Raw genomic sequence first — 22,141 nt, 5'->3', positions numbered from 1 at the left:
GGCTTGTGGATCTCCTTTGTGCTAACCCCAGATGCTTTTGTTTGCTTGTAACCTTTAAGCTGAATCCCCAAGAAAGCTATTTGGGGTGCTTAATTTTTGGAATTTGCTCTTTTAAAATCTAGCAAAAGCCTACATTCCAAATGTATTTTCTTTCTTTTTATTGTTAATGAAATTCACCTTTTTTAAGAACAGGATTGGATTTTTGATGTCCTAAGAGGTTTGTGCATATGCTGTTAGATTAGCTGGTGGCAACAGCTAATTTCCTTTGTTTTCTTTCTCAGCTCTTCCCCAGAGGGGGTGTGAAAGGGCTTGAAGGTACCTCACAGGGAGAAATTCCCAAGTGCTCCTTCCTGGGTCCAAAGTTTTTTGGTTTTTTTTTTTGCATTTGGGTGGTGGCAGCGTTTACCAAGCCAAGGTCAGAAAAGCTGAAACCTTGGGAGTTTAATACAAGCCTAGAGTGGCAAGTATGAATTTTTAGAATCTGTGCGAGTCCCCACCTTCTGTACTTGAAGTGCTAGAGTGGGGATTCAGCTTTGACAGGTATTAAGCACATTTTATTCCTTTTGACTGTGTTGAGAGTTGAAGGCACTCAGCACTTCCCAGTATCCCTAAGAATTTGATCTGTAAACAGATTCATGGAGAGGCTACATAGTGAAGAAATTCTTCTTGTTAAATGCCCACCTGCCTTTCCAGTGGGCTAATAGTAACTGATATAGAGCCACCCTTAGTCTTTCTTTCCCCCCTCTTTTCAAAAATATGTCATAGAAATACTGTGTAAGTATCCTGTGACGAGACTGAATAGGTGTGTTCTAAGTCATTTGCAAGCTTATTTACAAGTTTACTCCTTGTAGGTCCACTGGCAGCATGTGGAGACCATTGAGTTGGTGAATGATGGATCAGGTTTGGGATTTGGGATAGTGGGAGGAAAGTCAGCTGGAGTGATAGTTAAAACCATCCTCCCAGGAGGAGTAGCTGATCAGGTAATCTTCTTCTACAATTTCTTCTTTACTGTTTAGTGTGGGGTAAATTTATCATGTAAATCTGCCACAATAATGTTAAGTGACAGTTTTCTTCCTTGTAGGCTGAAAGAAAAAGATGATGCTAGTAATGTATATGGGCAAATTACTCTTTTTAATGATCATGTGTAGAATGTGGGATCTGCACGTACAAACCCAAAAGCGGAATCTGGCCTTCAGTCACTCTCCTAAATCTATTACTTTGCACCACTCCTATTGTGTGCTGATAAGTATATCATTTCTAACTCTGAAATAAATAGCCCAATAGTCTTTCACCTGTCTAATCCAACCCAAGTTGGAAATGACCAAAGGTAATTAGTATCATAGTGTCCTGTGTGAGATGAGTTTGGTGATCTCGCTCCATTTCCCAGTGTGAAGGTGTCTATAACACAAAACCACCCCCCAGAGCACCCTGTCAGCAATTATGGCAAGGAGTGCAAGGATTGAATGGGCTCGGAGACAGATTGTTCCTCTGACCTGTAGGTCTTTGTAGATCAGGATTGAGGCATTAAGGTAATGTCTACACTGCAGTCGGAGGTGTGTTTGCAGCACATGTAGACGTACCCAAGTTAGCTTTAATCTATCTAGTGCGATTACCAATAGCAGTGAAACCATGGCAACATGGACTTCAGCATGGGCTAACCCGTGCTGCTGTGGCTTCACTGCTATCGGTTCTTACGCCAGCTAGATGAAAGCTAGCTTAGGTTCGTATACACTGACTGCAATCACATTTGCAGTTGTAGTATTGACATACCAAACACTGCTCTGTCTGTGGGTAGCTCAAGCTGCTGATGTCCATGCTGCATGTGTTCTGTGGACCAAGAGATGAGTTCACTCCCCAGTCTGTCAGTATTAATACCTCATGGGTACTAAAGTCACTTAAAACATTTTGTTCGTTTAAAGTAAAAGAAACAAGAAATAAATGAAGAATGTTTTTAAAGCAATATAAATAACTGTGATATCACACTAAATGAGAAATATAATTTATTTTAAAAACATGGTTAATCATAGAATATCAGGGTTGGAAGGGACCTTAGGAGGTCATCTAGTCCAACCCCCTGCTCAAAGCAGGACCAGTCCCCAATTTTTGCCCCAGACCCCTAAATGGCCCCCTCAAGGATTGAACTCACAACCCTGGGTTTAGCAGGCCAATGCTCAAACCACTGAGCCCTCCCCCCAAGGGCCAGCTCTTAAACAAGAGGCCCACGATCTATACACACACAAATGCGTGTTTGTATGTGCACAAATGACAGTGCACAACATAACTGAAATTACAGGTGCAAGTCAGGCACTAGTGGGTGTGCAAGGGTATTTTGAAGACAAAATTCCCATCTTTGTATAAAATTGCTAAATGTGTAAGCAGTTTACATAATTATAGACAGTTTTGTATGCAGAAGTTGGTCTCCACTTCTAAAAATATTTTCCTGTGCACATACAGCTGCCCTTATATCACACATGGGCATATTCTTTTTCCTCTGCCCCACCATGAGTGTATGGTCTGACATTTAAAAACTAGTTGCAGAGCTCACACGTTTTAAATTGACCAATATGACCGTTTGTGTGAGGGAAGAGGGAAAATAATTGCTAGAGGTTTTTATTATAATTGTGACTGGTTGTCTGGTTACTTCCATGTCCAGCATGGAAGGTTATGCAGTGGAGACCACATCCTGAAAATTGGCGATACAGACCTGGCTGGAATGAGCAGTGAACAAGTGGCACAAGTTCTGAGACAGTGTGGAAATCGAGTGAAGTTGGTCATTGCAAGAGGTCCCGTTGAGGAACCACCTCCACCAGCCGTCCCTCCATCTACCCCCGTACCAACTTCCATACCAGAGAAACAGGTACATATAAACACATATTAAAATGTGGCAATTGTCACTCTGTTACCAGTTGGATAATATTACATTTGTGTCAGGGACCAGTGTTTTAATGACCAGTAGCCATGTTTTCATCCTTTAGCTATGGAAAGCAGGATCCTACAAGCCCAGTGTGTAAGGAGCCCCAGTGACGTGAGTGGAAGTTGTATGGATGGAGTTCTTTCAGGATCCAGGCTTGAAGATATGTGTGTGGTAGAAATAATTTTTTAAGCATCCAGGTTGATTAGCCCATTAAACTGGATGTGCCCGTTAGTGGTGCTTTGGGACAGCTTAATGATTAATGTGTTGCAGCACCTCCCTGAAGTTTGCAACCCTTTCTCTAGAGTGGGTCAGCTGGATCTGCAGTCCTTTCCTCTGTCTGCCTCTCCGTCTCCTCCTCAGGCACATCTCTTCATCCTCATATTGTCATCACCATCCGTCAGACAGCTCCTCACTGTGCCAGCCAGCACATAGCTGCAGCTCCTTTCCTTGGTAACCTGACACAGCTTCATGAGCTAGCCAAATGCCAGACAGTCACCCAGCTGCTACCCTTATTCCTCTTCCGATGTTCTGACACTCCCTCTTTCCTCCATTGTTCTGTTTCTCTCTCTCCTGACTTCCCCAAAATATACCCTATCTACCAGTGCCTCCCCTCCATGATTTCTTCCTTTTAAATTTCAGTAAAAAATGCTGAGGGAGAAGATGTCAACATAGGGAAAAAATGGAAAATACAGGAAAGTGAAAGCATTTGTAATTTAAGCGCAATTCATATGTCAAGTTCACTTATTCAGATGTTTGCTATCATGAGAATTACCACTTTTTCATGAAGCACACTATAGTAGGAGTGTCACAATGAGTTGTAAATTTAAAATAGGAAGCTGAAAATCTTTGTATGTGTATATAACATAGCCTAGTTCAATGCAGTGAGTACCTACTCAACTTAAGTGTGGCAGTATCAGTCCCATAATGAGCACACACACATAGCCACATGTAGATAAATGAATGAAATGAGAGAAGATTGTTAAACTTTTAAGACTAAAATAGATCTTATTTAAACTCCATAATAAATTTCTCGTTTCAGCTTTCCTTACTATTTCTAGGAATATGTCTACTGATGTCAGTGAATTTAAAACACTTTTTTAAGTTAGACTACTTTGAGAAAATTCTTTTTACCTGTTTAAAAAACAAAACAAAACCAATCTCCCCTCGATAACCATAGCTATTTCATGTTGCAGAAAGAGGATAGAATAGGCAGATAACTTCACCCCTCCTGTTCTATTATAGGCAGGCTTCTATATTCCCATTAGGTGGTGTTGAAACAGTTTGAGAGGAGATTACTATTTTCACAGTGCCTAAAGGTTAAGCGAGGGGAAGGGGGGATGAAGAGAAGTTAGCTCTTCTGACCCTTGTTTGCAAATCAAAATTGTCCCCCTTTTTAGAAGGGAAATGTCTCAATTCAGAACATTTCAACAGAAGTTTTCTTTGTGGGAAACATCAAATAGAGGAGTCAATAACCACCAGCATATATTATTTAACTGTAAAACAGTACTTTTAGAAAAGCAGCTGATTCTCAATACTTCATGTATCAAAACATCTAGATTTATGTTGTTCTGGCTGTTACATGATGTGAAATGCTGGTATCAGAGGTTGCAATCATGGGGATGATATAATCCAGTGCTTCCATTACTACTACGGAAATAATGCCAAAACCTCACTTTTATTTTTTAGCCTCCTCTTCCCTCCTGTTTTTTTTTTTTTCCTCAGTTCACCACCTTGTCCCTGGCAGGAGGTGTGTTGTGTTTGGGCAGCTGCCCAACGTCTGCACAAAATCTCCCTTGCTGAATATAGAAACTCAGTTAATGATGCTGAAAGCCGCAGTAACTTTTGTGTGGACATTTACCACCAATGTTTTGGAGAATGCCTCTGATACAGCTCCCCCTCAGGCATCCGCGGCTCACTCTTAAATGCAGGATGGGAGGATGGGCCTTAACCGGTGAGGCTACAGCAAAGGGGCTTCTAGAGGACATCAATAACACAGGGATGGTGCCATGAAACTGGCACCCTTCTTCTGATTCTCAGGAGAGATTAGTAATTCTGGAAACTAATCAGCTAATGGAAATGGAAGCAATTATTGGGCTCTAAACATGGATTGTTATAATTTATGTGCCATCCAAATAACCCTGTAATATGAAGGAAGTAGGTTTAGAGCTGCAGAATTAGTTGCTTTGCTTGTGCTTGACTGTATTTTTGGATGGAGTTATTCAGATAAAGAAATGGGTCAGATCTTCAGCTGATGTATATTAGCGTAGCACTATTGACTACAGTGGAGTTACATTGATTTACTCAAACTGGTAATCTGGCCACTGAATATTTATCTAAAACACCAGAAAAAAGCCAGTTCTATGAAAGTGATATACTTAATGCCTCGAAGTTAAGTTTTCTGAATTTTTTTAATAAGACATTTATTATTGACATGGGCATTTAATTGGCATTCTCCTGTTGTAATCAAAGCACTTCCGCTAGCAATAAATAAACTAATTAGTTACCAACAGCCTTTTCTGTCACAGAAGTTCAGAGGACTATAATGGGTGTTAGTGGTGATTATCATAATTTAAATAGCTGGAAGTATAATTGCCACCTTCTAAAATAGAAATTTCAAGTCTTACTGAAAACAGGAAACATAATTGTTTCACTGGAAATAGATTCCATTATGTTTCAAACTTGGCATTTATAAGAAAAAAATAACTAAAGTTACTGGCCATTTATTTGAAAAATTACAAGTTTTAAAAAAACCTTTTTATTTGTGGTTATTTTAAATTTAGCACAAGCCTTTGTGATCTGTTGAAAGCTGAGATTAAAGGAGTCTCAGAACTGTATGCATCACTTTATTTAAGCATGTATTGTGCATATTATTGTGCAAGACATATATTGCTCAGCTTGTTAGAGCTTCATCTGTCATTTATTATTTGTGTGTGGGTGGGTGGGTGTGGTGAGAAGTGTCAGGATCCCAGTAACATTCTGGTGAGGAATGTTGTCTGTGTACAATATGGCTGTCTGTCTCAATGTCAAGGTTGGAGCAGAAGAAAAGTTGCTACTTTGTCTTTGACATTTGTCTCTAATGTTTGACTTCATGGAATGCAGCTTCTTTTTTTTAAAAAAGGTTTCCTTTTTCATTACACTCTCTCTTGTTAGGCAGAGACTTCTTTTGATATTGATGAAGATGGAGAGAAATTTGATGTAGAACTCACTAAAAACCTCCAAGGATTAGGAATAACTATTGCTGGTTACATTGGAGACAAATCCTCAGGTAAAGTTAAAATAAATTCCTGAAGTTTGCTTTTATATCGCTGCAGCTTACAACAGCCTGTATGCATTTCTAATTCGATATAGACTTTCTGGTACATAAAGAAAAAAAACTTCATTAAAAAAAAACTAGTTAAGGATTATTTTAGGAGTTGTAACTTCAGATAGGCTAGGATCAATCACCATGAAACTCTGTTTTAAGATTTTGTAGCAGTCTTGAAAATCATTCTTGGTTGAACCTTGACATGCATTTTTGAAAAAAACATTTCTAAAAATTGATACAGCCATTTTAAGGTATATGACTATTTTAAAAAATTATTTTTATTTTAAAGGGAATTTTGGAGAGAGTAAATTGCAGGAGTATATAAATATACTCCTTATATTTGCAGTATTGCAGGCAGTTCCAGTTGATGTTATTTTTAAATCAGTGAACCAAATTCTGCTTTTGTTTACATCAGTACAGATGTCCTCTATCTCCACTGATTTCAACTGGGTTATTTCAAACTTGCCCTCGTGCAACTCAAAGCAGAATCTGACCCACTGAGTTTTTTGGGAAAAAAATCTAATGTGCACATATAGTAATTTATTTTTCTAATAATTTCAACTACATTTTTGAGAGAACCGATGTAAAAATGTATCACACATCCTTATGAGGCAAATTGATGCAGTACTCTTATTAAATGACATTAATAGATTGCCCTATAATGATTTTCAAATAGCTGCTGCTATGTTTTCTGTCCTGGTATATATTGAGAAAAACACAAAGAAATGGCATTTCGATAATAAGAAACGTTTGTTAGTACAGTAATCACTATCATCATCCCTTTTGAGGGTTCTGAGTGGTAATGCAGATATCTTGACTAAATCTTACTAGTCCACTGAGCTATCAGATCAAAAGAAGCCTCCATCGCCATAGCACGGAAGGAACACAATTTATGTATTCCCCTTCTAGCACCACCTACTATTATCTTTAAAAAGGCAAATTAAATCTCAAGTGTAGAACATGTTGTGGATCTGATATCTGATTCACAAAAGTGATGATGTATGTCTGAAATGTTGCTAATTGAATTGCTCCATTGCACCTTGGTATATTAGGAAATCTTACTGCCTCAGGGAATGGCTGATAAACTTACTTATTCCTCCAACCAAAAACCTTTGTTAAAGAACAGCCGTGGTTGCACAGAAGCACCAACACACCTTTAAAAAGTTGGGAGATCACTATTTGAGTCGTTTTCTAGCCCTTGCAAGCTACAGCTGCGTTTTTGGTGTGGAGTTAACTGGCTCCTTTATCATTGTGTGGTATGTTGAGGCAGCAGCGCTTGGGAGCCTTTTAGCTGTGTTTCCCTAGTGCAAAGGCACTCCGCTTCCCCCCCTTCCCAGTCCCAGACCTCCTGCAAAGCTGTGGACCATTCTAATGCATATAACCCAAAGAAAAACCCTCTTTCTTCCATATATATCCATGTTTAATACTCCAGCTCCCACAAAAGCTGTAATCAACTCCTTATGCCTCCCCAAGACCTGCTCTTTCTTCCTAACTCCATGTTCACCATCCCACGTCCCTACTTACCTGCCAGTTATCTCTCAGAGTATACTCTCCATAACCTCACTGGCCTTCCTGGCTCCCATGTTCTCTATCAGGTGACTAAGGGAGACAGGATGGCAGCATTGGAAAATAGACGCAGCTGACAGATTGTGTGTGTATCTGAGGCTAGCAAGGAGCCTGTCTGCCCCGCTGCGTGGTGCAGCGGCACCGCCAACTGGACAGTCAATGGCCTGATCCGCGGTCCCTTTTTGACTAAGTGTTCCAGTCCAAAACCAGATACCTGGTCACCCTATTTGTGTGCAATGCCCCTGTGCTATCTGTTGTCATTTAGGTGTTTTGGGGGTAGGTTAAGATATGAATTCCAGCTATGCCAAGACAGATTAGAAGTAGAGCTGGTTGAAATTTTTTTGATGGAACCCGTTTTCCATTGGAAAACGCTGATTAGAGTGAATAGAAACATCCCACAGGAATGTGTTAATTCCATTGAAACTTTTGGCTGAAACCAGACCTGCAGGCAGGCTCTCCAGCTCTCTGGGCTGCTCAGCTGGCTTCCTAGACAGGCAGCTCCTTGCTTCCTTGGGCAGTGGGTGGCCTGGACTCCCAGGCTCTGCACTACTTGATAGCCCTGTCTGCAGTTCCTGTGACTCACTGGGTCCTCTGGCTCATTGGGCTCCCCAGCTCAGTGGAGCCAGAACTGGAAATTTCTGAAAAACTTCGTTTTGGTCCTTCTGAAACAGAATTTTTTGAAAATGTTCCTCCTACAGAAAGCATATCTGACTTTTCATTCCAAATTGGAATGAAATATTTTTTTGTAAATGCAAAATTTTCTTTGGGATGGAAACTCCTCTTCTTGCCTAGTTCTAGTTACAGTGCTGTCCTAATTTACATAGGCAGCTTTTTCTATCTGTAAGTTCTTCCCTCTGCAAAGCCAAGCACATATTTGTTCACGGAGACATTTTAAATTATAATAGAAAAGGAACCATGTGGCTTTATCATATTTACAATAAACAAAGCAGTGGATGTATGCATGATGCGTGCTAAATTCCCTTGCCTTTTGGGGTTAGGTAAGATCTGTAACAAGGGTTCTGTGGAGTTTTTATTGTGAATTTTGTCAGTCATGATTAGAATATTTGCTTGCTGTAAAAGGTCTAGTCCTGCTTTCATTAAAATCTGCACATCCTTTATGGCTTTTCCTTATCTCACTTTGATACCACATTTTTTTTGAGGGGTGGGGGGAAGGAAATATTGTTACAGAATTTGGACAACCTTTGGTATTAAATAACTTTTTCTTTTTTAAAATCCCAGAACCTTCTGGTATTTTTGTGAAAAGCATTACAAAAGGCAGTGCTGTTGAACATGATGGTAGAATCCATATTGGAGATCAAATTATAGCGGTAAGTAAATACGGGGATAAGACTTACACAGCCAACTCTGAGTATGTGAAGTTATTTGCATGAGAAAATCCCTCCAGTTACTGTGGGAGGGTTGTTGTTTTTGGTAGATATGCTAGTATCATTTTAGAATACCTATTCAAACAGATAAAAGATTGGGTGTGAAATGACAGCTCCTTCGTTTTGATTGAATATTTTGTCACACTATCTTTCTGGTCAGGCTAGCCATATAAATAAGTGGGGAATTTTTTCCCCTGTTTTGTAAGAAATCAATGACACTTTGTTTTCTCTTGACAATAGAGAGTTCTTTATTTCCACAAAATACATGGTTGTTCAGTAGTTCCAAGCAGACCTAATAAAATATGCCACTACAGTTCTTTAGCTGCTCTGAGATGAAAGAAAATCTTTTTAAAAATACTGATATTAAGGGTGAAAGCCTGGAAGGTTTTTTTTTAACTTCTCTGAAGGTTCTTCATAATATGTATTGTGCGGGGGGATTCAGAATACAAATGCAGGAATAATTTTTGTCTTGAAGATGTCAGAATGGGCCTCTTAGCTATGTGCAAAGAAAGAGGAGAAGGAAACTACAGTATGTGCACACGCATACACACAATTAAAACAACAGAGTATGAAGTATGTGTATTCTGTAGATAAGACCATTACTAGAGTGAAGGGATATGATATCATTGGTAAGTTTTTGAAAGATAAAGATAGCCAGGAGGGAGGGGAATAGTTTAGGGTGTTTTAGCTCTTGTGGGGAGGAGGAAGAGTGTATTATTAAGAGTTATGGAATGAACTTGAGCAAAAGAAAACTTAGGCTTGTTAGGCCGTACAAGAGTTTCACAGTGGCAGTGGTGTAGGCCCCATTGTTCAGCCCTTTAAAAACTGTAGACTAGACAAAAACCATGTAATGTAATCCTTGATTGGCTGAGGAATTGGACTTGATGGCCTATACTAAAACATCTTTCCATACCTAATATCTGTGAAATAGCAAATAAACGGGGAAGAGGTTTTGAAGTTTTAAATATTGCATACAATAGGAATATTTCTAGACAACTAAGAGGTGCTTCCATTCTTTCCTTCTTATCTCCTGCCCTAATCCAGTAATCACAGGACATTTGTTATTGACCTTTTTTTTTTTTTTTAATACATTCACTTTCCAGACAGTTGGGATCCCTAGTGTGAACAGAGCTACTGGAGGCCCACCAGCATTTTAAGTGCTTTGCTATGGAACCCTACTCAGAGTAGGCCTACATGATAAAGGGCTAAGAACACTGGTTGCCATTGGGAGTCAACTTTCACCATTGCTATTATGGCAGTAGTAGTAGTGGGCTATTATAGGCACAGTGCCTGGTATAGATAAGGTCACAGTGGCATTGGGGTTTTTTTTTTCCTCTGACCCTGTTTGTTTTGTGCTCAGATTAAAGAAGTAGTGCCCTGGGCATTTTATTTTGCCTTGGAGAAAAATGTGATTTTTTTTTTTGAATATTTTATCCATGTAGTGGCTTGCTGGTTAATAAGATGTTTAATCCTTCAGGTGGATGGAACAAATCTTCAGGGTTTTACTAACCAACAAGCTGTAGAGGTTTTGCGGCACACAGGACAAACGGTTCGACTCACTTTGATCAGAAGAGGGCTTAAGCAGGAAAATCATATTCAGCCCCATGAGGACTTCACTGCTGCTGTTGAAAAGGACTTAATTTTCCAAACTGTGGATAATGGCACAGCCAAAGGTAATTAAAACTGGCTTTACTGTAGGGTAGCTGGAAGTATTTTTCTTCACAGGGTATGAACTGGAAATGTTGAGCCTAGTTAATTCCTAGAGTTCAGTGCTGCTTCACGAGGGATGAATTCAGCCCGGTAAAGTTTAATCAGTTTTGAGAATCAGTGGCATTATTCATTACATTTCTGAAGCAGATTTTGAAATCTGTGCACTAGTCTTTGCTAATTTGCACTAAGGCTTTGGTCTTTCAAGACCTTGCATCATCTGAGGCAGTGAATGCAAGGTTGTGTCATGGCTCAAGTGTAAGTGAAGCTATACAAGGACAAATAGGGTTAGCAAAGACTTACCTTCTGCAGTGAGCAGAGGTAAATCTCCAGGGTATAAGGGCACAGAGTATAAAAGGGGAGTGGTGTGTGGGGAGAGAATGGGCACATCCTGGACAATTGATGACTGTCTTGGACAGTGCTTCAGGTGTATTAGGTGTACCCAGGTCAGAAGACCTTGTGAAATGTAAGGCATGCCAGTGACTAAAATGCAGATTAGCAAGGTTTTACTGGAAGCACCTAACATTATATCATGTATTCACTTCTTGAGATGCATGTGTATGGCCAGTAATTCGTTAATATTTTAGATGATACAGTGCTCCCATCATATAGGCTCTGTATGTATGTAAAGAATTCTTAAAAAAACTCATTTAATTCATTGATTATTGTGTACAGAAATAGATCCCAACTCACAAGTTAAAATATAATCATCCCCTTCATGTAAAATCTTGAAAGAATAGAATCCCTTTCCACTGTGTCTTGAAGGTTAGCACTCCTCAGACTCAGCTGAAGCCATAAAGAAAATAAATTGCATGGCCAAGGGCCCTACTTCGAAGATAATGTGCTTACTGCCCAGAGATGTCCAAACCTGGTGACTGCAGTTTAGCAAATCTTGATTTGCCAGGGCCAAAAGGATATGTGACTTTATAGGTCAGTGTCAGCACCTTGACAGAAAAATAAGAATTGGTAGATGAATGTTAATGAGAGTTGCATTTCCTCAGTATCCAGCAATCATGTCGTTATACCTCCAAATAACAATAATGGATCTAGCAACTTTCTTTCTTTCTTTCTTTCTTTCTTTTTGAAAACTTGTCATAAAACACAACATTTAAAAGAAAACAAAACTTCTTTTTAAATGCACCACATCCTGCAACCATTTCTTCAACACTGCAGTACAGAGCCAGACCCTACAAGGCATTGAGACCCAAGTAGCTTGGTCACTTAGCACCTTACAGGATGGCATGACAGAGATCTTGATGAGCATTAAAATGCATAGAATGGCTGAGGATCTTCTTCTTCTTTTCCAGAACAGTGTGAAAGAGAGCAGGGATCTCCACCACTGCCGTGCAGTGCTGGTGTGGTACACATTGGAGAGGACAGTAAACAACAAGAATCAGGTTCTTAATATTCAATAGCATTTTTCCTGTGGAAATGCACTGGTATGTGCTTACATAAAAAGCAGTCATTTTGTACAGGTTCCCCAGTACATGTTTCAGATTATACAGGTGGACAATGGAAGTAACCAAACCCAGAAGAGAGTTTCCAAAATCTGGTTGTATGAAAGCAAGTATTGTCATTGAGTGTAATTGTATATAGTTAAGACTAAGATGTATATCTCAGTGTTTAAGGTGAAATGTGAGCAGTTTTGCTTTGGCAAATATCCTTTTAGTTTAGTAAACTAATTCCAGTTGGTCTTACTCATTAAATTTTTTATTTTCCATGTTAAGGATTTTCATTCCAATCCTCTGTGACCATCCAACACTTGTAATTCTTGTGATAGACTTCTTTGTGATATATCTCCTAAACTGCCTTTATTTTGGTGGTCTCTATTCTCTGATAGTATTTGAAATTGAGACACTTCTTGCTCATTGGAACACTGTGACTTTCCTGTTCTCTTTCCTGAAATTCTTATTTTCTATCTTCCATTCCTCCTGTCTCTTGAGCTGCTACGTCTCATTGATGTGCTATGGAAGGATATATTATCTAATACCGTGCTCTTACAGTTTCTTGATTGGCATGTAAATGTTCTGTACATTCCATACCTAGAGAGCAGCTGCAAAATGCCATCCCAGCTAGTTCTCTAAATTAATTTACTATTTTTCTGAGTTCTCTGTCAGCTGCTTTCCGTCATTCTAGATAGATGATCAAATGTATTCATTTATTTATTTTTAAGAGGTTCCACTCAGATGCTTCATTCCCAACTGAGTCTTCTGATCTTGGGAAAATATTTCAAACTTGAGTACCAGTGGACATCTAAATAAATGGCCTTATTTTTATTTAAGTACCTAAATATAGACTAGAGCTGGGATTTTAAAAGTAGCCTGAGGGAATTAGAGAGCCAGTTCCCATTGAAAGTTGGTGAGAGTTGAGAACCTAGGTCTGTTAGGCAACTAAAGCTGGGATTTTGACATGAGCCTGTCATTAGCACCCATGTTTGGAGAATTTGTTCTTAGTATTGTACTAACAAATCAATCTTTGTAGCTTTGATATCGTGGCTTTTGCTTGGTCATTCTAGGTTCTCATTGGTTTGTGTCAGTATCATCATGAGAATCCGACTCTCCATGTCTGTGTCTGTTAGCTCTTTTATCTAAACACTGTTGTTTCCCTTTCTAGAATTGAATCAATTTAAATGAGAAAAAATGAACAATAGAGACCTGCTATTTCTTTGTAGTTTTCAGTTGCATATAAACTTCATATTATGTTAGAGTGACTGGAGTTTACTGCCTTGCCTAGCACATGATTGTTTCTCACAGCATTCTTCTCTTCTCTCCCCCCCCCCCCTTCTTTTCTAATAAAACCTTTGTTGTTCCCATGACCTCTAATGTATGTTTTTTCTCTTTTTATGAAGAAAATTTGACTTCGGGATTTCATTCTTCCACTGCCCTCTAGGGACCACAGTTTCAAAAGCGGCCTCTAAATGTGTGCTCCCAATTCTGAAGGCTTGAAAACTCAGATTCATGTGTGTGAATTGGGTACTTAGACTCTTGTCATATAAGCTGCTCAACATTCACACAGGGGCCTGCTCACAAGGAGCAGTTTGTAGTATCAGCACCTTAGGTATCTAAACATTGAACTGGCACACATGCTGTGTGTGTGTGTGTGTGTGTGTGTGTGTGTGAGAGAGAGAGAGAGACTCATACATTTGGGGCATGCTTCTAACTTGTCCCTCCACATTTTGAGGTTGGATTGAGGCACTTTTGAATATTTGGCCCCAGGAGTCATCCTTATGACTTTTTCTGACCTATACTTCTAGCTTTTTGTTTGGACTTCATGTGTTTGGGAAAAACATATATTTAAAGCTTTATACTGTATCTTACTGTTACCAGTTTTCATTTTACATCAGCATGCAATAGTATAATTTAGACCTACCTATGATATAATATGATTTTTATTAAACTGAAAGTGTACGTCAGTGTAATAGGTAAAAGCATTTAGAGCTACCACTGTTACAATCTTTACCTCACAGTTCGAAGAAGTGGGTTATGTTATAAAAAGGTAGAAGGTACTTGCAGTTTCTCCATTAATAGAAATGGGGATGGCACAGTAGAAGGTAACCAGAGAGACCCCCAGGGTCTTAGTTATTCAGGAAAGTCAGATAAGTGAGGACTGCATTCTTTGGAAGAAAGGAATTGAAAGAAGCTCCTTGAAGCATACACAGCACTGAATGGAATAAGGGTTAGTAGGGGTTGAAGGCTATTTGGGCTAGTATTAAATATAAAAAACAAAGAGACACAAAAGTAAGCTAAAAAGATGTTTTTCTAAAGGAATTTTAGTGTGAGCGCTTCACTCTGCAAATGTGTAATGTTTGAATATATTACTAAGGGTAGCGATAGAAACAAATAGTATAAGTAGTATTAAAAATAATTTGACAAGTATATTATATAGACAAAATGTTTGGGTGCTGCAGGTGGAACTGTAAAGCTGTAATGGAGCAAACCGTATTTCCAACCCTTTTTCCACGTTAAAATTGTTAATGTTCCTGTGTGCTAAATCTAAAACTGGGGAGGAAACATATGTTGCACTTTTAAATAATGTATGATAGTATTTTCAGTATTATGGAATATTGTGCAAGTCTTGCCACAGTCCAGGTACTTTACTCACTATAGAAATAAGATTGTCAGGTTTTCATTGTAGTAATCTCAATACAACTTCTAGGTTTCCAGCTAACTTCCACAGGAGAAGCAGTATTGCAGAATAAATGGCAGAGGATTATGGGTACAAATTATGAGATAGTGGTATGTAAACCCTAATTATTGCTATTAAATGTTCTTTATAGTGCTTACCTATAACGTTTACTGCATTCAATTTTCCATTTTTGTGTGTGCATTTTAAGCTACTGACTCATGAAATGTGTGGTTTTTTCATTTTAAGTGCTGAATGTAGAGATGTAATTTTTCTCCTAAATACATTTTTATGCAGTAAGCCAGACAAGCAAAAAAATAAGCGCAGGCTTCTGAGCAAATTTACTATGGATTTTTTGGGTGCTAAAACAATTCACAAATTTAGTGAATAATTTTGGCCAAATGCAAAATAAAAATTCGGAAGTGTCAGAATGCTTTGATATATTGAACAAACCCTTTTACACTTCATTTCAAAACAGTATTTTGGAAATGAAACGTCATTTCATTTTGAACATATTTCAAATCAGCATTCCAGATATTTTGTTCAACCTGAATAAAAGGTTTTCATGTTGGTAAGAAAAAATGAAAATATACAGTTTTGGTTCAAAACGAACCATATTTGTTTCAGATTTTTGATCAGTCACTGAACTGAACAATCATATTTACTCAACTCTACTTAGGACCCTCCATCCACTCTATGTAATGAGTGAATTGTTTTGATTGGTATAATGATCAAACTACTGCATGAGGCATTTATAATAAACAATGAAAACACACTCAATGACGGGATTGATTTTTCAGAAGTGCACACCCACAAGAATACACTCTAAAACGTGTGCGCTATTGCAATCTAATTTTTATGTACAGTGACTGCATGTGTACAGGCTAAAGGGGTAATTTTGTGTGATAATGACCAGGTACTTATGTAACAGTCCATTAGTACAAGCAGTTCCACTATTTGTATATGCAATTGTGAAAATAGTACCGATATGTACTGAATTTAGGTGGAAAGAGCCTCAGCTTTTGTGCGGGCATTGTAGGGGTAGGCAGAATTTCAGTTTCTGTGCTCAGGAAATTACAAAGCCTTTTCTCCTCTGTACTCCCTGGAAATATGCAGCACCCCAAAGGAGCATGAAGGGCAGTGGGAGGTAGGGCCATGGCTCCAATCTCTCCACCCCTATTCACTGACTAGTAGAGCTGGCAATCTACAAACATAGTAAATTTCATTTTACAGACTTGTGTGGCATCCCATGTGCAGCCACACTCTGCTTGAGAGCTCAGGTAGGGAAGTGTCTGTGTGAAACAGCTAATTGTGAATCCATGTCTGTTGTGTAGAAGACCTGAGAGAGACAAGGCGGATGAGGAAATATATTTTATTGGACCAGCTTTCAAGCTCCAAAGAGTTGTCCTTTGGGTTTGGGGAAAGCTCTGTGGAGCCCGAAAGCTTGTCTCTTCAACAGCATATGTTGGTTCAATAAAAGATATTACCTCACCCGTCTTCTCTCTGTCTCTCATATCCTGGGACCAACACAGCTACAACAACACTGCAAGCATAGAAGACATTCCTTTTAAAAAAAACTGTAATAGCCTTTGCAGCTGCATAATTTCTGCTGGATTGAGCCCTTTGATTTTAGCCTTCATTCCATTTGTTTGGAGTTCCCCCTGGATACCTTTTATCTATAGGGTAGTCTTTGCTACCAGCAGTTGTAGTCCTCTAAGTAAAATGGGAAGTTACAGCTGGCTGCTTCCTTTCAGCATCTGTTGTTATTCCATCTTGTGTTTGATGTAAAACGAATGAGCAAAGATGCTCTTTCAAATGAGTGAACTTGTAATTTAAAAGCAGAATATATCTGGCAAGTCTTATATTTCCCTTCTAAAACTACTGCTTCTTTGTGTGTGAATTTGACTGAAAAATAACTCTCTTTCTCAATCTTTTTAGGTGGCTGAAGTTAACAAATTTAGTGAAAGCAGCGGGTTAGGGATAAGCTTGGAAGCTGCCGTGGGACATCATTTCATCCGATCTGTTTTACCAGAAGGGCCAGTTGGACGATGTGGCAAGCTGTTCAGTGGAGATGAACTCCTGGAAGTAAGGGAGAATTCCCACTTTATCTTTGCTCCTTTATATATCAAGGTCCTGAGAAGATGGCCTAATTTCTCACATCTCTTATAACACACAGTTATTTAAATTAAATTAAATAATAAAAAAATGAGCAGCTACTAGTTGAATTTTCAAAGGTACAGTATGTAATGGGTCAAGAAGTGTACAAAAATTTTGGATTTAGTCAAAACGTAATTTTAAAAAATTGGTGTAAGTTTGGTTTTCATGAAGGCAAGAGAACAATAAGATTCATCTTGGTCCATACATAATGTTACTGTTCCTACCTAGCTCTGATAATGTTGTTCAGTCTTTACCTGGTCTGTCTTTTCTTTTCCTTTCCTGGGGGGCTCTCTTCAGAGAATAGTCCCATTCAAGCTAAAATTTATGGTGGTTTGTGATGTGAATACATGTTTTTTTATGAAATGACCAAACTCATTATCCACTTTTGACTATTCAGTTTAAAGCTTATTTTGGATCTGAGCCTGCTCAATGGACTTTCGTAGAAGCAGGATTGGGTCCTATATTGATTTATTTGTGCACAAATCAAAAAACCAAAGGAAGTGAGAGAAGAAATTCTTTAATTGGCTGTAGACTGATGCTGGGAGCTTGGGTAACAAACAAGAGGAATCAGAATTGCTCATCTGTGTGCATCAATTCAATCTAGCTGGTATTACTGAAACCTGGTGGGATGATTTACTTGACTAGAATATTAAAATAATGGTTATAACCTATTTAGGAGGGATTGAGTAAGCAAAAGGGGTAGCGGAATGGCACTCTGTGTCAAAAATGGCATTACCTGTTTGAGTCACTGACAACTCAGAAGAAAATGATTTTGAATGCTTATGGATCAGTGTTCTAAGAGATAAAGCACATGGGGTACTAACTGAGTCTTGCCACAGACCGCTAAATCACTCTAGGGAACAGGATGACTGGCTCCTTAGGGGCCTACCTGTATAGGAAGAAAAGCTGTGTGATCATGGGGAACTTCAAACTGAATGACATATTAAAACATCCTTGCTATTTCTACATATTATAGGTGAGTTTCCTAACTCAAGAAGTGTTGTGTCCAACATGGGGGGAAGGGAGAGAATTCTATGTTAGACTTCATCCTGATGGATAAAGAATTATTGATTACGTAACTATAAATTAGTAGTAGCTTAAGTACAAGTGGTCGCGTGTGTCTCTCTCGCCCTCTCTCTCTGCCTCCTTCACCTGCTTCCCCCTGCTTGCTTGCTTTAAAAAGGGCCAGATTCACAAACCATTGGAACAATCTACCAAGGATTGGGGTGAGTTCTCCATCACTGGCAATTTTAAAATCACGTTTGCATGCTTTTCTAAAATAGTATTTCTAGTTCAACTGATATTTCAGGAATGTTTTATGATCTCTGTTATGTACGAGGTCAGTCTAGATGATCAGAGTAGTCCTTTCTGGCCATAGAATCTGTAAATCCATGCTAACAAGTTTATTCTCATTTTTATTCTTTGTATTTCTGCTGAATGTGTTTTGTTCTGTTTTTCCCCAGGTGAATGAAATATCTTTGCTTGGGGAAAATCACAAGGATGTGGTAAATATTTTAAAAGAGCTGCCTATCAAGGTGACAATGGTCTGCTGCCGTCCCAAAGCTCCCCCCGTCAGTCAATCAGAGTTGGACAATCTGACCCTCTCGGAGGTTCAGCTCACAGAAAAGGTACTGCTGTAAACTTAAAAAGTAGCACCTCATTTATTTATTTTTATTTTAAAATGTACCTTATTATAAACCAACAAAATTTCATGTACAAAGATTTGAAAGACCATTATGGTTTTAAATTAGTGATGGAAAAGTTCAAAGTTTCCCTCAAACCATATACCAACTCACCAGCTCCGATTAATGCAAAAGAAGTGATTGCCTTGCATCATGCCTAAGGTTAAGATTTTGTTACGGGTGTTTTCAGTAAAAGTCAGAGACAGGTCGTGGGCAATAAACAAAAATTCACAGAAGCCCACAACCTCTCTGTGACTTTTACTAAAAAAATAGCGAGGGGGAAACTAACAGTTGGAGCGCTGCCAGGGCTTGACCTCCAGCAGCTGTTCTAGTCCTGCCACTACTCCTGCCCTGAGTGTGTGGGAGGGATGTTGACCCAACCATGGCTGTTGCTTCAGTCCTGGAGCTGCTGCTCTGGCCCTGGGCCAATCGCTGGCCAGCTGCTCTGGCGGCCCTGAGGCTGGCCACCACAGAAGAAGTCACGGAGGTCCCAGAAACTCATAGAATCCGCAGCCTCCGTGACAGAATCATACCCTTAATCGTGCCCTAAGAGAGATGGACATAATCTCCATTTGATTCCTGGTGGAGGAAAAATTCCAGAATCAAGGTCTGAGAAACTCCATAGCAAGGATTTTTTCAGTGAACTTGTAAATTCAGGGGTTGTACCCTAAGACTGGAGAATTGCTAGTATAGAACCTATTTTTAAGAAAGTGGGAAAAGATCCATGGAACTACAGGCCTTTTAGTTTGATTCAGTTGTATGCAAGGTCTTGGAACAAAAGAAAGTAGTTAAGACATTGATGTAAGCAGTAATTATGGTGTGGTTTTTAGAAAAGGTAGATCGTGCCAGACGAACCTGATCTCCTTCTTTGAGATGATAACTTTTTTTCAGTCAAAGGAAATGCAATCAATCTAATCTGCCTGAATTTCTGTAAGGTATTTGATTTGGTTCCACATGTGAAATTATTAGTTAAATTGGAGAAGATGGGGATTAATATGGGAATTGAAAGGTAGATAAGGAACTGGTTAAAGGGGAGACTACAATGGGTCATACTGAAAGATGAACTGTCAGGCTGAAGGGAGTTAACTAGTGGAGTTCCTCCGGGACTGGTCTGGGGACCAATCTTATTTAACATTTTCATTCATGACCTTGGCACAAAAAGGAGGACTATGCTAATAAAATTTACGGATGACCCAAAGTTGGGGTATAACCAATATGGAAGAGGACCAAAATATCATACAAGATCTGGAGGATCTTAAAAACTGGAGTAATAAAAAATGGGATAAAATTTAATAGTGCTAAGTGCAAGGTCATGCACTTAGGGACTAACAAAATTCTTGTTGTTATAAGCTGAGGATGTGTCAGTTGGAAGTGACTGAGGAGGAGAAAGACCTAGATGTATTGGTCAATCACAGGATGACTATTAGCCAGCAATGTGATGTGGCCATGAAATAGGCTAATGCCATCTTAGCATGCATCAGGCAAGATATTTCCAGTAGAGACAGGGAGGTGTTAGTACCTTTAAACAAGGCGCTAATGAGACCTCATCTGGAAAACTGTGTGCAATTCTGGCCTCCCATGTTTTAGAAAGATGAATTCAAACTGGATCAGGTGCAGAGAAGGGCCACTGGGATGATCAGAGTAATGGAAAACTTAGCTTATGAGAGGAGCTTGGCTTGTTTAGCCTAATCAGTTGAAGACTGAGGGGAGATGTGATTTGCTCTCTGTAAATACATCAGAGAGATAATTACCAAAGAGGGAGAGGAGTTATTTGAGTTAAGCACCAGTGTTGACACAAGAACAAATGGATATAAACTGGATGTCAACAAGTTTAGGCTTGAAATTAGACAGAGGTTTCTAACCATCACAGTGTGTCCCTATGGGTCCTCCACAACCCACCCTCCTCCCCTCTGCTTCAGAGCTCTTGTCAATGACTCTGTGGTGGAGGTGGAACTGAGGGGGGTTACCTCCCGTGCACTGTCTGTCTTCGTGGCACAGCACGAGGAGGGACAGCGCATGTACAGGCCTAACAGACACTGATACCGAACTTCTCCAATCAGCAGTGCAGGGATGCAAGCGCACCTCAGGGGAGCACCCATAGGGTGACACATCTCAAAGAACCCTCGTTACTGCACAATGTGAGTAACTTCTTGTCAGTGCTCTCAGTACTACATCTGAATGCCTTGCTCCTGTTGAGATGCCATTGCATTTGGTATCATTCTTAGTCAGACAGCTGGTATTGCACATTATAGCCACATAACTGTGGCATCTTCTTTTGATTGTGTACACCACAGTGGTAGAATGTGGGTTAAGGCATGATTCATTACCTCAGAAACGATGTTTGCAAACTTTACCCACTTAGCATATCTGTATGTTAAGTATGTTGGAGTAGTGTATGGCAGTTTCTGTAGAGGGAGATCCACCATGAATTTTGAATTCTGTGCTTATATGGCGTATGGAGCAAAATGTGTCTCCTCACTGCTAAGCATCTGTATTCCACTAAAGGAATGAATACTGTTGCTTCTGTGCTCTTCTGTCAATATTATTAAATCAGTTAGACAGGGAGCAGATTGCAGATGTGAACTATACATTTTTCTAAGAGTCTGTGATGATAGATGTAGTATAAACGTGTAGATAGCTAGAGAGAATGATTAATTCTGCAGGCAAGAATCTATTTGAATGCACAATACCCCATGTCGGGAGTGCAATTTCCTGTGGGTTTGCATGTTTTATGACAAGCATGAACCCTGTTCTTTAAAAGTATAACTTTGATATTAAAACACTTGAGCAATGATGTTTAATCCTTCTGTATTAGATTTATTATGTACTTTTGTTTGTTACACTTCCTAGATACTCAGCACCATCAGATAAAATGGAATATAACCTCTGAGCTTTTATCTCCATTTTGGTGTGCATCACTTGGGTACTGGTAATTCATGAAATTTGACATGTGCCACATTAATATTATGGGGTTGGTGGGTTTTCTTTGTCTTTCCAGTCTCATGTAGACCTTGATGAAGTCATTGGCTCCTCAGAGACAGAGGGTACTGGCTTGGAAATGGCTGATGTAGGTCAGAATATCGACGAGGTGCAAGGATCTCCTTTGGCAATGTGGGAAACAGAAATACAACATGTTGATCTGGAGAAAGGGAGCATGGGACTTGGCTTTAGCATATTAGACTACCAGGTAACTTCTATATTCCTTATTTCAGCAGAAGAAGGTAAAATATTTTTTATTGAACGTAGATCCCATCCATTATATGCGAGGTGAATGCAAACCAGACAATATTCTCATATGTTAGAG

The 22,141-nt window shown here is 39.2% G+C and overlaps 1 protein-coding gene across 1 annotated transcript in view; it reads left to right on the top strand.

Annotated features, from left to right (window-relative positions):
• MPDZ (multiple PDZ domain crumbs cell polarity complex component) overlaps window positions 1-22,141 on the top strand; it is a 128,797-nt gene that overhangs the window by 27,716 nt on the left and 78,940 nt on the right. Inside the window, exons 7-16 of the mRNA XM_077817668.1 lie at window positions 852-980; window positions 2,654-2,857; window positions 6,065-6,179; window positions 9,024-9,112; window positions 10,647-10,842; window positions 12,184-12,273; window positions 15,032-15,111; window positions 16,937-17,083; window positions 18,619-18,783; window positions 21,836-22,024. Of these exons, the coding sequence (XP_077673794.1) occupies window positions 852-980; window positions 2,654-2,857; window positions 6,065-6,179; window positions 9,024-9,112; window positions 10,647-10,842; window positions 12,184-12,273; window positions 15,032-15,111; window positions 16,937-17,083; window positions 18,619-18,783; window positions 21,836-22,024 (1,404 nt within the window). The remainder of the gene's footprint in view (window positions 1-851; window positions 981-2,653; window positions 2,858-6,064; window positions 6,180-9,023; window positions 9,113-10,646; window positions 10,843-12,183; window positions 12,274-15,031; window positions 15,112-16,936; window positions 17,084-18,618; window positions 18,784-21,835; window positions 22,025-22,141) is intronic.

This window comes from Eretmochelys imbricata, chromosome 5, assembly GCF_965152235.1.
Source record: "Eretmochelys imbricata isolate rEreImb1 chromosome 5, rEreImb1.hap1, whole genome shotgun sequence".
NCBI lineage: Eukaryota > Metazoa > Chordata > Testudines > Cheloniidae > Eretmochelys > Eretmochelys imbricata.
This window is presented reverse-complemented; position numbering and strand designations above follow the sequence as displayed.